General features: G+C 54.8%; 5 protein-coding genes across 5 annotated transcripts; 2 read left to right on the top strand and 3 right to left on the bottom strand.

Moving 5' to 3' along the window:
* The first annotated feature begins 356 nt into the window (after nt 1-356).
* BZA05DRAFT_377000 (Alpha/Beta hydrolase protein) lies at nt 357-2590 on the top strand. Its single transcript, XM_051481829.1, has 5 exons — nt 357-924; nt 974-1041; nt 1101-1431; nt 1486-1794; nt 1847-2590. The coding sequence occupies exons 1-5, from the start codon at nt 601-603 to the stop codon at nt 2384-2386; spliced, it is 1572 nt and encodes a 523-aa protein (XP_051337134.1). The 5' UTR covers nt 357-600; the 3' UTR covers nt 2387-2590.
* A 1667-nt stretch (nt 2591-4257) lies between these two features.
* BZA05DRAFT_130360 (rab-GTPase-TBC domain-containing protein) lies at nt 4258-5875 on the bottom strand. The gene is made up of 2 exons (XM_051478786.1): nt 4760-5875; nt 4258-4702 (listed from the first exon to the last, which is right to left on the bottom strand). The coding sequence occupies exons 1-2, from the start codon at nt 5658-5660 to the stop codon at nt 4431-4433; spliced, it is 1173 nt and encodes a 390-aa protein (XP_051337133.1). The 5' UTR covers nt 5661-5875; the 3' UTR covers nt 4258-4430.
* Nucleotides 5876-5918: 43 nt separating this feature from the next.
* Nucleotides 5919-6913, top strand: BZA05DRAFT_405887 (histone acetyltransferase subunit NuA4-domain-containing protein). The gene is made up of 3 exons (XM_051484443.1): nt 5919-6185; nt 6238-6414; nt 6503-6913. The coding sequence occupies exons 1-3, from the start codon at nt 6030-6032 to the stop codon at nt 6716-6718; spliced, it is 549 nt and encodes a 182-aa protein (XP_051337132.1). The 5' UTR covers nt 5919-6029; the 3' UTR covers nt 6719-6913.
* Nucleotides 6914-9871: 2958 nt separating this feature from the next.
* BZA05DRAFT_405882 (uncharacterized protein) lies at nt 9872-10701 on the bottom strand. Its single transcript, XM_051484442.1, has 2 exons — nt 10278-10701; nt 9872-10228 (listed from the first exon to the last, which is right to left on the bottom strand). Exons 1-2 carry the CDS (start codon nt 10444-10446, stop codon nt 9933-9935), a joined length of 465 nt encoding a protein of 154 aa, XP_051337131.1. The 5' UTR covers nt 10447-10701; the 3' UTR covers nt 9872-9932.
* A 736-nt stretch (nt 10702-11437) lies between these two features.
* On the bottom strand, nt 11438-12017 carry BZA05DRAFT_405881 (uncharacterized protein). Its single transcript, XM_051484441.1, has one exon. It carries the CDS (start codon nt 11859-11861, stop codon nt 11538-11540), a length of 324 nt encoding a protein of 107 aa, XP_051337130.1. The 5' UTR covers nt 11862-12017; the 3' UTR covers nt 11438-11537.
* Between the last annotated feature and the right edge of the window lie 130 nt (nt 12018-12147).

Here is a 12147-nt window from a genome sequence, read left to right as displayed (position 1 = left end):
ACTACCACGGTCTTTTCCGGCGTGGCCGGACATACCGTGGAGTTATAAGATGGCTGGCTGACGGCTCAGCCCTACGTGTGCTGAGGAATTCTGCCGAGCTGCAAGAGTCTATGGACAAGCGGGATACAAGTGCAGGACCACGCAGACTGCTTGTCGCTGCTGGCCACCTGCTACTTGTGAGACAGGTCGAAGTATCTACCTTCTTGGTTCGTCAGCGAAGTACATATACACACAGTCACAGTTTGTTGGCCGTGCATGAAGACCAACTTCAGCCTCAGGGGAAGAAAGAAACCTGGCCGCTAGGCGAACTGAAGAACTTGGTCGCTGGAAGGAGTGGGGTGGGGCGTAGGAGGAGGCGGGGGGAACACATCATCGCGCGCCGGTCCTGTCAAGTGCAAGTATGTAGAATGTAGGTGACTGGGTTCGGCGGGTGGATTGCTGGGCTGCCTGAAGCTCTCGTTAGCTCTGACGGAATGGTAGTAGCCGCAGCCCTCAATTCATAGCTCTGTTTTTCAGCCGGGCACACATAAGTACAGTCTGTGTCCAGCCCTCGTCAGGCTGGTAGTCTGTATCCTGTGCACTGATTCCCATTCATCCATAATGCAGTTCCTCGGCCACCTGCTGACATCACTCGTTTTCGTGGGCGTCGTCTCGGCGGTTCCGGCTTCTGGCCATGGGGGCAGCAGCGGGTTGCCAGTTGTCGATTTGGGATATGTCAAGCACCAAGCAGCCGAGTACAACGAGACCGCTGGAGTCTACGTCTACAGGAATATCCGGTTTGCGGCACCGCCGGTTGGGAAGCTGAGACTGAAGAAGCCTCAACCACCGTTGAGGGAGAGTGGGATACAGAATGGTACTTACGGAAGGAGTACATCCTGTGCTCAGACCAATGGAACTGCTCTTCTGGGAGATGAGGATTGTCTGGTGAGTTATCCGTGCTTCATGGGAGAACTAGTGGCTGACGTCGATATAGTTTCTGGATATCTACGTCCCGAAGGAGAGCTACTCGAAGAGAGGGAAAAAAATTCCCGTACTCGCCTGGTAAGCTCGTGCAGACTGCTTGAATTCCGCCGGGTCTCTAGGACTGACAAAAGACATAGGTGGTTCGATGGCGGCTACGTCGTTGGCAGCAAAGAGGCCCCCGGAGCTCCATGGGGACTCTACGAGGCAGCAAAGGAGCCCTTCATCTTTGTCACCGCGAACTACCGACTCGGAGCCCTCGGATTCATCGCTCCGCCGGACCCAGATGTGGATACCAACATTGGACTCCACGACACCCGTATGGCTATGGAGTGGATCGGAAAGCACATTTCCAAGTTCGGCGCCGACACAGAGAAGATGACGGCCATCGGACTGAGTGCGGGTGCTGGTGTTATCATGCACGCAATTGTGTCGTACGGAGGGAAGGGTCCGAAGTTGCCGTTTCAGCAGGTGTGCCCCCAGTTCGATATTACCCGTGTGATGATGCATACTGACGGTCTGTAGGCGATACTTCAGTCTCCCGGGTGGGTACCGGAAGCCGATCCGGCCGGCCGCATTCCGCTGTGGGAAGCCTTCAAGGCGAACACGGGGTGTGCTAACGCTACTTGTATCCGTTCGCTGCCGTCGATGGTGGTGCAAGCAGCGAATGCGTTGACCATTGGACAGTGGATGTCGGGAGCGCTTGGCTCCACTTCGGGGCTGTATCCAGTGGTGGATGGAGATTACATTCCCGACTTCCCGGTGAAGCTCCTCGCCGAGGATAAATTCCACAAGGAAATCAAGAGCATCATATCCTCGAGCTCCCGACACGAGGTATCCATGATCCCAACCCGCTCCGAGTGATACTCTAGCTAACACCGCATAGGGGGGTCTTTATGTGCCTACCAACATCACCAACGCCCAATTCCCTACCTTTATCGGCATGCAGTACTCCCCCAACGCTACCATCATCGGTATGATTGCGGAGGCCTACCCGAGCGACGGTAGCATCACCGGAGCCTACCGTCGCGCCGTCGAGGCCGTCGGCGACCTCATCTTCAACTGCAACGGTTACTGGTTGGCACGCGCCTTCTCCGCCGAGGAAGAAGCCGGCCATAGCTCCCGTCGGTACATGTTCAACATTGGCCCAGCAATCCACGGCTCGGATCTACCCTACACGTGGAATCAGGGCGGCGTGTATACGGTAGAAAACGCAACGCTGGCCAGAATGCACCAGGAGTTGATTGTGGACTACACGCTGCACGGAGACTGCGCGCTCGATGGGTGGCCGGAGTGGAGCGAGGATGTGGCTAAGGCTATGTGGTTGAATGGAACCGGACTGGGCGTCGATAAGGATTATTATGCGTGGGCAGTCAATGTGGATCGGTGCGAGTTCTTGAAGGATGAGATTATTGGGAAGGGTTAAGGGACGGGACGATTTGGGGGGTTTTTGGTTAAGCAAGTTATGTAGGCGATACTCGGCGGCGATTCGAGATTGCTGGTTTGGTGGCTTTCTGACATTTTAGCACATCTTACGATACCTAATGTTGATCTTTTCTCGCGTACCTGCATTTGTTTGTCTGTCTGTCTGCCTGTTATCATGAGTTGAGAAAAATTCAAAGTTATGAACCATCCACACCGTAGCCATGTCGATTCCGAGTATGTACTTGGTGAATCACCCGACCCCGTCAAGGCGAGCACCGAGTGATCGCTGTGCTGCGGCGGTCAAAACCCCAAACCCACACCGCACCGGCACACCTATAAAACCACCACCCCACCCCACTACCTTTCTTCCCTCTTCCGTTCTTCTCCAACAATACAACTCAGCTCACGAGAGCCCCCAACACCCTTCTTCCCTCTTTCCCCACAACACAACTCAGCTCACGAGAGCCCCCACCATCCTTCTTCCCTCCCCCCTCCAACAATACAACACACCCAAAACCTCCTGGATTTCGACGTACGGAAAGCCGGTGACTGTTGAGGGGGATGCCGAGTATTGGGCATGCGATAATTCTCTCCGACAAAGATACTATCTCAACAACCGTCAGTATTTTTACACCACAGAAGGTGACAGGTACATATTTATCTTCAGGCCAGACCGGTGTCACAGATTTCTCTAACCATCTCTCAACAGACATAATAACCGAGAAGTGGACGCTCATCGTGAGCAAAGTACTTTGGCTGCCCTGGCTGCACCGGCAGTTCATCCGTCGGACAGTGGACTGCCAGTTCAGCCAGTTTTCCCAGAAATAACCGCCATACTTACCTAAACCAACTACGACTTGACACCCTCTGTTCCCAACTTGACTGGCAACGAGACCATCCAGAACTGAACTGTTTCAACCGGCTAACTGTTGGAGGGTCTGGGGCCACTGTGGGGGTGGAGGATGCTGGCGGTCGTGTTCTGTAGAATCGCCATTGATTGGCCCAGTATGTAGGGCCAAAGGGAGTGCCGCATAGCTACATAGACTCGCGGACGGATACCTATGGGCTGGTGATTTTGTTGGCATTCGCTGTAGTCTTAACACACTCATGGACGTGAAATAAAATTGATGCCCCCCTTCACCGTAAAGGCACGATTCGACATTCGCCCCAAGAGGCACTGTGTGCGCTTTCACAGCCTGCTGGACGGTGACACGAGTTATCCACCCCCCCCCCCCTCGTTCGGTGCCTCCGTAAGATATCACGTGAAGTGGAGATGAGAGATTGCGTCCATGGAGCTGTAGGTATTTTGCTATCACTCGACGATAATAAATTTCCATATCTCAATTGACTGCCCAAAGTTGATGGTAGAAAAACTATATGCGAAACAAATTTCATGACCCCCGCACCCCCCAAAGTCCCTGGACGTCACGGTTTTGAGAAAATCGCCGCTGATCTTCGCACACCTCCAATGAGTCGCGGTATAACGTTGCATATTCTGGTCAAAAGTGCACAGGAAAAGAAGAGGAATCACTCAAAGTCACTCCGATAAGCAAGTGAGACTCAACATCATGAGCCGAGAGGAATTTCGTGCGAGAATTCATGCTAGTAAGTAACCTACTGCTTACAACCCACTCCGATCCAGCCAGCCAGCCAAACACAAGCAAAAAAATCAACCTTACACGACAACCATAACTCCCCATCCACCTCCAGCTAGGCCCTACTTGCGGAAAGATTGCATACGGAACGTGAAAACAAGATGTAAAGGACGGCGTCCCCTCACGTAATTGACCCGTAGAACATCAAGGCTTCATAGCTAAGAACGGAAAGGAAGAAGAACCGCAGAGGCAACATGAGGAAAACAAAATGAAACGCCGACAAAAAGTGCAGAGGTATATAAAGAATGTCCCAGCCCGTAACCCCTCCCCGGGACACACAGGCGGAGCCGGGGTATAACGAAAACAGTAAAATCAGAACCCCAACAGCATGAATGAATAAAGACACCCGCACACTCCATGCACCACAACCAAAATAAGGAAATAAGTGAGTTACCGCGCGTGCTCCACCAGCTGGTCGAATAGCTCCGGCGGTATCCTCCGGACCAGACCGACGGCGACGTCGATGATGGTCTTGGAGTTCAGAGGCGGGAACTGCCGTAGCAGCTTCATGGGACTCTGTGCGCCCAACAGGTCATCGCGCATCAGTAGTAACTGTGCCACAACGCAGAGAATGTTGAGATGTGCACCGTACGCTAGAAGGAAGTCCCAGAGCTTGAGGACTTCCGGCAGCGGCGGTGTACATGCAGAAAGAGTCAATACGGCTATCACCACACTCGTTAGCAATGGGACGGTACGTAATCGCGGGCTCAGAGACTTACATGGAAACGCATACAGCTCCGCAGTCAAGAATTTACTCTGCAGATGTTTGAACAGCACTGGATCCACCGTCTCGAGGCACTGGTCGACCAGTTTCAGCCCGGAGTGAACGCCCTCCATGGTCGGACGCACGTAGCCGGGACACTCGCGCTGGATAAAGACGGAAAACAGCGAGAACGCCTCCACTTCGCTCCTAGCGGCGTAGAGAAACGGCGCAGCGATCACGTTCATTCCCTGTACGTATTGCGCGTCCTGTGCGTCCACCCCTGTATCCTTCATCTTCCACTGGAACGCATTGAGCAGACGGATGATGGACGACTCCGAGACGCGGCGACGGAACAGCGGATCCGTGGCGAGCGTGCGGAACGTGTCGTTGCGAATCTTGGAGTAGCTACTCGAGGCTCCGCGCCTGACGAGAGCGACGTACTCGTTCGTCCGCATGGGTCCCACGCCGAGGAGGATCGACCAGATGTAGATGCGCAGTGCCGAGTTTCCATCGGCATCCGCCGCGACGCCCTGGGTCAAGATCAAGTGTCGCAGGTCTTGCAATGCTTCGGTGAGGGAAGCCGGGGGTTTGCTGATCAATCCCTCGATGGTGATCGGCTGCTGTTGTTGCGAGAGCTGTGCCGTCGATGCGGCTTTGCGTGCGTAGCGCGAAGCTGTGGATGACGACTCGCTGTGGCTGTGGCTGTGTGAGGACAGAGCCCCAAAGTTCGCCTGCGACACGGACCGTGAGCGGAGATGCTTAAAGTTCCGCGACGTCGGAAGGCCGTTGTTCTGGACCTGTGGCGCGTGGGTGGACATGCGGGCATTCGTCGCGGCGGCGTTGCTGTCGGGTTCGATGCCCGAGGCCGATGGAAACTTCCGGGCTCGACGGAGGAACGGCGGTGGGTTGGATGACATGATGGAATGGCTTCGATAACGGTGGTCCGAGGGGTGTCGGTGGTTTATGGCGGGAGAATAAGTTATTCGGGACTATCGGTGATCATGAACAATGGAATGGCTGGTCTACTGGTGCGTGTGTTTCATGGGTTTCATTGAGGGTGGAGGTTGTGCATAGTGCTGAGTTGTTACACACGAGCACAGCGGCCACGCTATCCACCAGAGCCAACCCCGCAACCACACGGCGCTTACATACCTAGTCCAGCTCACGCCCATTGACGCTAGTCTACAACTCTAGCTTGTGCAGCAATCACGACACGTCAACCCCGCGAACGCGACGTTGGACCTCGACAACAAACTGCCTACGACACCTCTGCACACGTCGCAATCATGCCAGAAGCTCCCACGATTCCCGCCACGCCCGTAGCAAAGCCCGTGCCGGTCGCCCAAGCCCACACACGCGAGCAAGCCGTCGCGTACTACGAGAAGGTGAAGAAGCAGCTACGTGATCTGATCCATCAGAAGCGACATCACGACAAGCAACTTGTATGGCCCCCCTTGCCTCTGATGCCGTGCATCCCTATTGACTCTGTCGTAGGCGTTGTACGAAGACAACATCTACAAGGCCGAGACAGCGTACCTCGAAGACACCCAGAACGGCAACATCATCAAGGGGTTCGACAACTACATCAAGGGGGGCGTGACGCGCCGCAAGACAGCCCTAAACGACACGGACCGGATCTTCTCGCTATCCTCGCTTACGTATGCAACCAAGGTATTCTTTCGCCCCCCTCTCCCCTCCCCCTGATCCAAGACTGTGTGTGCGTGGATGGTGACTAAGCGGGCTTGGCGGTATAAAACAGTTGCAGCAGGAGCAAGAGTCCACGCCCGTGACGGCCAGCTCCACCCCGACGGTTCCGGATCTACCACGGCTCCAGACATCACACATTGCCAAGAGCAACAAGAAGAATCCCAGCCGTAAGCGCAAGGCGGACGATGAGTCCGAGAGCGTGTCCGAGGTGGAGACGCCTGGGCCGAAGAGAGTGAGGATTTCGTTTTCGGGACAGGGCGGTCAGTAAGATGGCTAGCACAACTTGTGCGTGCCCGATAATGTCTTTATTTATTTATGAATAAGTGTATTTTAATCCGGACGGCGTAAATGGCGTTTGCTTGTCTTTGCTTTCTGGGAGGATCGGGTCATGTTTTTTTTCTTCTTTTCGCTCAATGCATGCATAGTCTGGTAGAATACAATGATGAGATTTGCACACAATCCCTATCTCGATGTCACGCATCACGCGTTAATAACACACATTTAATGGCTCATCGTATGTACTCGTATGTACATGAGAGGAGTGGCACTCAGCACACTTTTTTCTCCACGATTACATATTCCTCGGGAACTCACAAGCCCGCGGTGCTTTCCCCGCAAACTCGCCTGCTATTTATGCTGCCTAGTACCTAGGCCCAGACGAGAACTCTATATCTATGTGTCCGTCGACGGCAGCTCCGGCCGGCCTCAAGCTTGTGCTTGTGCTCGTGCTCGTGATTTCCCCACAGTCACATCGTGAAGTACCGCGGTCGGTTGATCGTCCCGCATGGCATAGCATGGCATGTTGCTTGTTGCTTGTTTTCTCCTCTTTTTCCCTCTTTTCTTCTTCTTTGCTTCTTTTTGCGGGGCAAGACGCTAGAAACAACTAGAAACACGCGCACGGACTCGAACTACCGTGGAACTAGAACTCGGGCCGAACCGGAGAGAGAAAGCTTGCTTTCACGTGGTGCCGAGCTTCGTCCCGTCCGATCGACGACGACGACGGTGGTGGTGGCAGTGAGAAATAAGCACAAATAAGCAGAAAAAGAAAAGAAACACCGCTGCTAGACTCGGAGGGCTTGCCGTAGGTAGGTGTTTGGGTAACTTGGGCTGAGCATATGATAATGGATGGATGGATGGATGGATGGATGGAATTTCGAGTCCTGTTCCGCTCAGCTCAGATTCTGCGGACGGCAAGATGGATTGCCACGGCTCGCGGATGGTGCTGTGAGCATGCTGTGTATCAGTATACCTACCAGTAGTAGTGTATAGAGTGGATTAGGTAGAGTACCACTTGACTGTTGGAGCACCCATTCACGACCTCACAGCCCGCAGCGGCCATGCCCAACTTCCGACTTGAAACCCGAAAGAAAAGAAGAAAAATGGATAGGATGTGAACATGCAGTATCACTCGACTTTTCCGCTATACGCCTATGTAGCACGGCCCCCGACCCCACCCGACCCCACCCCACCCCCCACCAACCCGGTAAGTCCGGAGAAGTGACGACCCGAGTCGACGACCAACATGTGATGCGTGCGATTCTTGCGATGCGAACCAGTGGAAAGTAGTTTCACGCGAAGGTGTTGCGGACGGACGGACGGATGGAAAACTGGCACATCAAGGACAAAGGACAAAGGTTAGGGGGTTTATGTATAGTATGTAGGGAGTTGGAACTTGGGCCCCACCGTCCGCGACGGGAAAATAGGTACGGCGGTGCCCGTAGACGGCGGGAATGAACGAATCGACATTCGTCGCCAGCCATCGATCACTCACACACACTCGCACAACAGAATCCCGAAATCCGGACTACCCTCCGCGGCCCATCCGTCAACGGCTCAAAGCTTGTCTCCCCCTCTTCTTCTCCTCCTCGTCGTCCTTCACACACCGTGACGTGCGTATGGTAGACTACCAGGCCTGTGAGAGAATTCGGCAGTGCTCGCTTCCAGAAACCCGTCAAGGTGGGTAGTAGGTACCCATCTACCCATCTGCAGAGATCCGGGTACTCCAGAGTACCCGGGTACATAGTACATATCCCTTCTCCTCTGCCCTCCGTATATCAGGTACTATTAGGTACATTAGGTACGTATCTCTGTGTGCGTATGTGTGTGGCAGTAGCCGCACCCCCTCGAGGCGAGTCGGTTCGCGAGCACGTGTATCCGCCTTGACTCTCGAGGCTCGGGTCCGGCCCGCCTTACCTACCAGATCCCGCATCACGGCAACTACCTAGAATGCATACATAAGCCTCAGTAGTCCTCAGTAGTCCTCAGTAGTCCTCAGTAGTCCTCAGTAGTCGTCGACTAGAGTTCTAATTAGCTGACGGGAGACGGACAGACAGCGGGGGATGTAACGCGATGGAGGATGGTTCGTTGGGTGATTCCGAGGCTGCCTGTGGGGGCGGAGAAGGGGCGGAGAAGAGGTGGGGAGATTTGTTGCACGTTTGGCACGTTTTTGCTAGGTGGGGATGTCTATGTAAGTGCCTATTGGAGTATCTATGTGCTCCAAAGAGGCTTCACCGGCGACTGGATCGAGGTTGTGGTCAGAGAGTAACGGGCCTGATCGGGGAGAGGGGAAGGGGGAGGGGGTATCGCAACGGCTATGCGTTTCACAGCAGCGTAGGTGCGTCCGTCATCCTGTCATCACATCTCCAATCGAGCACATCGTAGTCCAACCGTCCAAGGATATATACCGTAGAAGGATTCACAGCTCCCACGACACGGCTACCATAATCCATTAGAGTACCCACATACCCAAGTACATATCTATAGCCCCTACTCCCTCCGCCGAAGGGCCGAAACTTCGCCCAACAGGGCGTGCGGGCATTCATTCCTATCCGCACCTAGCTCCCCCTTAGCCTTCGCGGGTTCCCGGCAACTAAGTAAATTCGTCATCCGCCGGACTGGCCGCCAGACGCCGATCCCCTCGGCGAGCATCCTGGATTCCTGGTCGTGGCATCCATGTCGTCGTCGGACGAACCAATAAACCAACCAAACTCGGGCGGAATCCGGATACGTAGGTAAAACAGTCTACAGGCAGAGCCCCCTTACGCAGGTACTGACGGTACGTTTCGACGGCGAGAGGATCCGAGACGTAGAACTTCATCGAGCAGCGGCGGGGACGCGCGGTGGGTAGTGGGTACTTATGATGTGTGTACCTGGGTATGTATGATGGTGGATATGGTGGTAGGTTCGGTCAGCACCGAATTCACACGGAAGACCTGTCACCTCAGGGCTCCACGCATACGCACACGACACACATACTCGGTGCTTAGCTAACTTTTCCAGGGACTCGAAATCCACTCGAATTTACTCATCCACTCATCCCTTCATCCCTTCATCCCTTCATCCTTCATCCCTCATTCCGAGACGGTCGGAGGTTGCATAATATGCAAGCACCCGCCGCGGTCGCCGCGGCCCCGCTCTCCTTCCTTTCGTCCCCCTTCGTCCCCCTTCGTCCCCCTTCGTCCCTGCGCGGTCGATTCAGGCTACTATATAGTAGTACATAGAGTAGACGAGCGAGCTCGGTGTATCATAATATAGAGTAGAGTAGATATAGTAGAGTAGAGTACCCCCCCAGCCCGCCGAGTCGCTGAGTCGCTGACGAACTTGTGGGGTGCCCAACATCTCATCACTACTCCCTCTACAGTAGTTTCGATAACCGCAATCGACAGGATGCCACACATTCCGCCTACAGCTAGAGTACTAGCAGGTGGGTAGGCACTCGCGACTGCACGGCGGCGGCGGCGACGGAGGAGGACGACGACTATGTAGGACGACGACGACGGTGAGGACGACGTTAACCGCCGCACATGGTTACTGAGTGGCATATGTAGGTACATACCTGGGTACCTGCCTGCCTCCTTGTCCATGGGGGCCGCCGCCGATGCACATACACACATACACATACATAACAGGAAGGCCGCTCTCTCGCGAGGATTTTCCGAAAACTTGCGAAAACTTGCGAAAACTTGCGTCGATTACAGTACCTGGAGACTGGAGCATTGTATGGTGCTTGATCGTCCAACTCGCGGCCGGCCTGAAGGTATGCACCAGTACATAGGCAGTATGTACCTGTAAACCCGCGGCTTCGGCGTAAGCGGGTCCACCTTTGACCACGGAGAGAGAGGGAGTGTCAGAGAGAAGGTGCGACGTTGTCACCGCGGCGCACTCGGCGCAGTCGAGTCTCGGCAACGGACGGACACGGCTTCGCTTTGTTTTTCGCTTTCGTTTCGCTCCTCGCTCCTCGCTCCCCACTCCTCGCGGGCTAGGCTACCTAGCCTAGGGTGGAGTAGGTAGGGTGGAGTAGGGCCGTCAATGCTCGAAGCTTCCGCCCCCTCGAGCTCCTGCCCAAACAATCCTCGGCGATTCCTCGCAGCAGCAGCGCAAACCAATATCGCGGCAGGGGCGAGGGGTAACTTACCTACTAGTGACCAATTTTTAGTCGCGCAGACGATTTTCCCTGGATAGATAGATGGATGGATGGCTGGTGGGCTGGCTGGATGGATGGCTGGTGGGTGGAGAAAGTTACTCTAAGATGATCATCCGCTTCAATCGCAATACTCTAGTATAAAGTATCCAGCCCTGAGCATACGAATCCAGAGTAGAGTACCTGAAGTAGTTCGCCAGCCCCTCCCCTCCCCCTCCTCCCCCAGATCTGCCCACAACCCCATGGCTCCACGGAAAAACAGAGGATTCGTACGATACGATGATTCTCCAGTCCCCTCCCCTCCACACGCCTCTACTCTACATATGATAGATACAAACCAGCCCGACAATCGCAGCTAGCTAGGTCCAACCCCATCCCTCCCGCTACATATGCAGCGGCGGGCGCGCATTATCCACGGACCACGGCTAAAAAGGCGTTGCATGTATGTACGTACTGGTACCTACATCATGTACCTAAGGCGATGCGGCCAAGGCTATGCATGTGGTCATGTAACCAAAACCCACGTGGAACCGTTTCCCCCGTCCTAAATACCTACTAGTAGGTAGGCTACCCCTCGCCGCCGCCACCACCGCGGTCGCCGCCGATGCCGCCATGGCGTTTCCGCTGGTGCCGCCGTGGCGTTTCTGGAAGCCAGGACTGCGAAGCATCAAGCTCCAAGCCCAACACTCGCGGCTCCAACCTCCAGGTAGTCTCCAGCCTCTAGCTTCCAGCCTCCAGCTTCCAGGTCCGCGGCTTCAGGCCCGCAGTCGGGAAACAGGAGGAAACACACTCCCCAGCCAGCCAGCCAGTCCACCAACCAGCCCACCAGTCCTCCCACCAGCCCGCAAGTCCGCCAGTCCGCGCTCGGAGGAAGAAGAAGGTAGTACTCAACATCGATGATCACTATAGGGTACATAGAGTACATACCTACGATCGCCCCAACCGACCAGGTTTCCATCGTCCAGAACGAAAGAATTTTTATCGTGTACATAGTATGTATGATTCTACCGGTAATCCTTGCTTCCTGCTTTCCACGGAAAAACAGACCGGACCGGGAAGGAAGAAGGAAGAAGGAAGAAGGGGCCGAGGTGAGGTGAGGTGTGGGTTCCACTCTCGACGGGCTTGGACTCACGGTTGGACTTGGACGGTTGAACCCGGGCTTAGGATAACTTGTTCCGAGGGTCGTGGTCACTGGTGGTAATGATGATGGTGGAGACAGGACCCGCCAAAAGTTTCGCCGTTTCGTTGGGAATACATCCTGCGGTCTTGGTGCAAAT

This window comes from Tricharina praecox (assembly GCF_024521635.1).
Source record: "Tricharina praecox strain CBS 144465 chromosome Unknown BZA05scaffold_22, whole genome shotgun sequence".
Lineage (NCBI taxonomy): Eukaryota > Fungi > Ascomycota > Pezizomycetes > Pezizales > Pyronemataceae > Tricharina > Tricharina praecox.
Note: the sequence above shows the minus strand (reverse complement) of the source record. Positions and strands in the feature narration are given on the sequence as shown.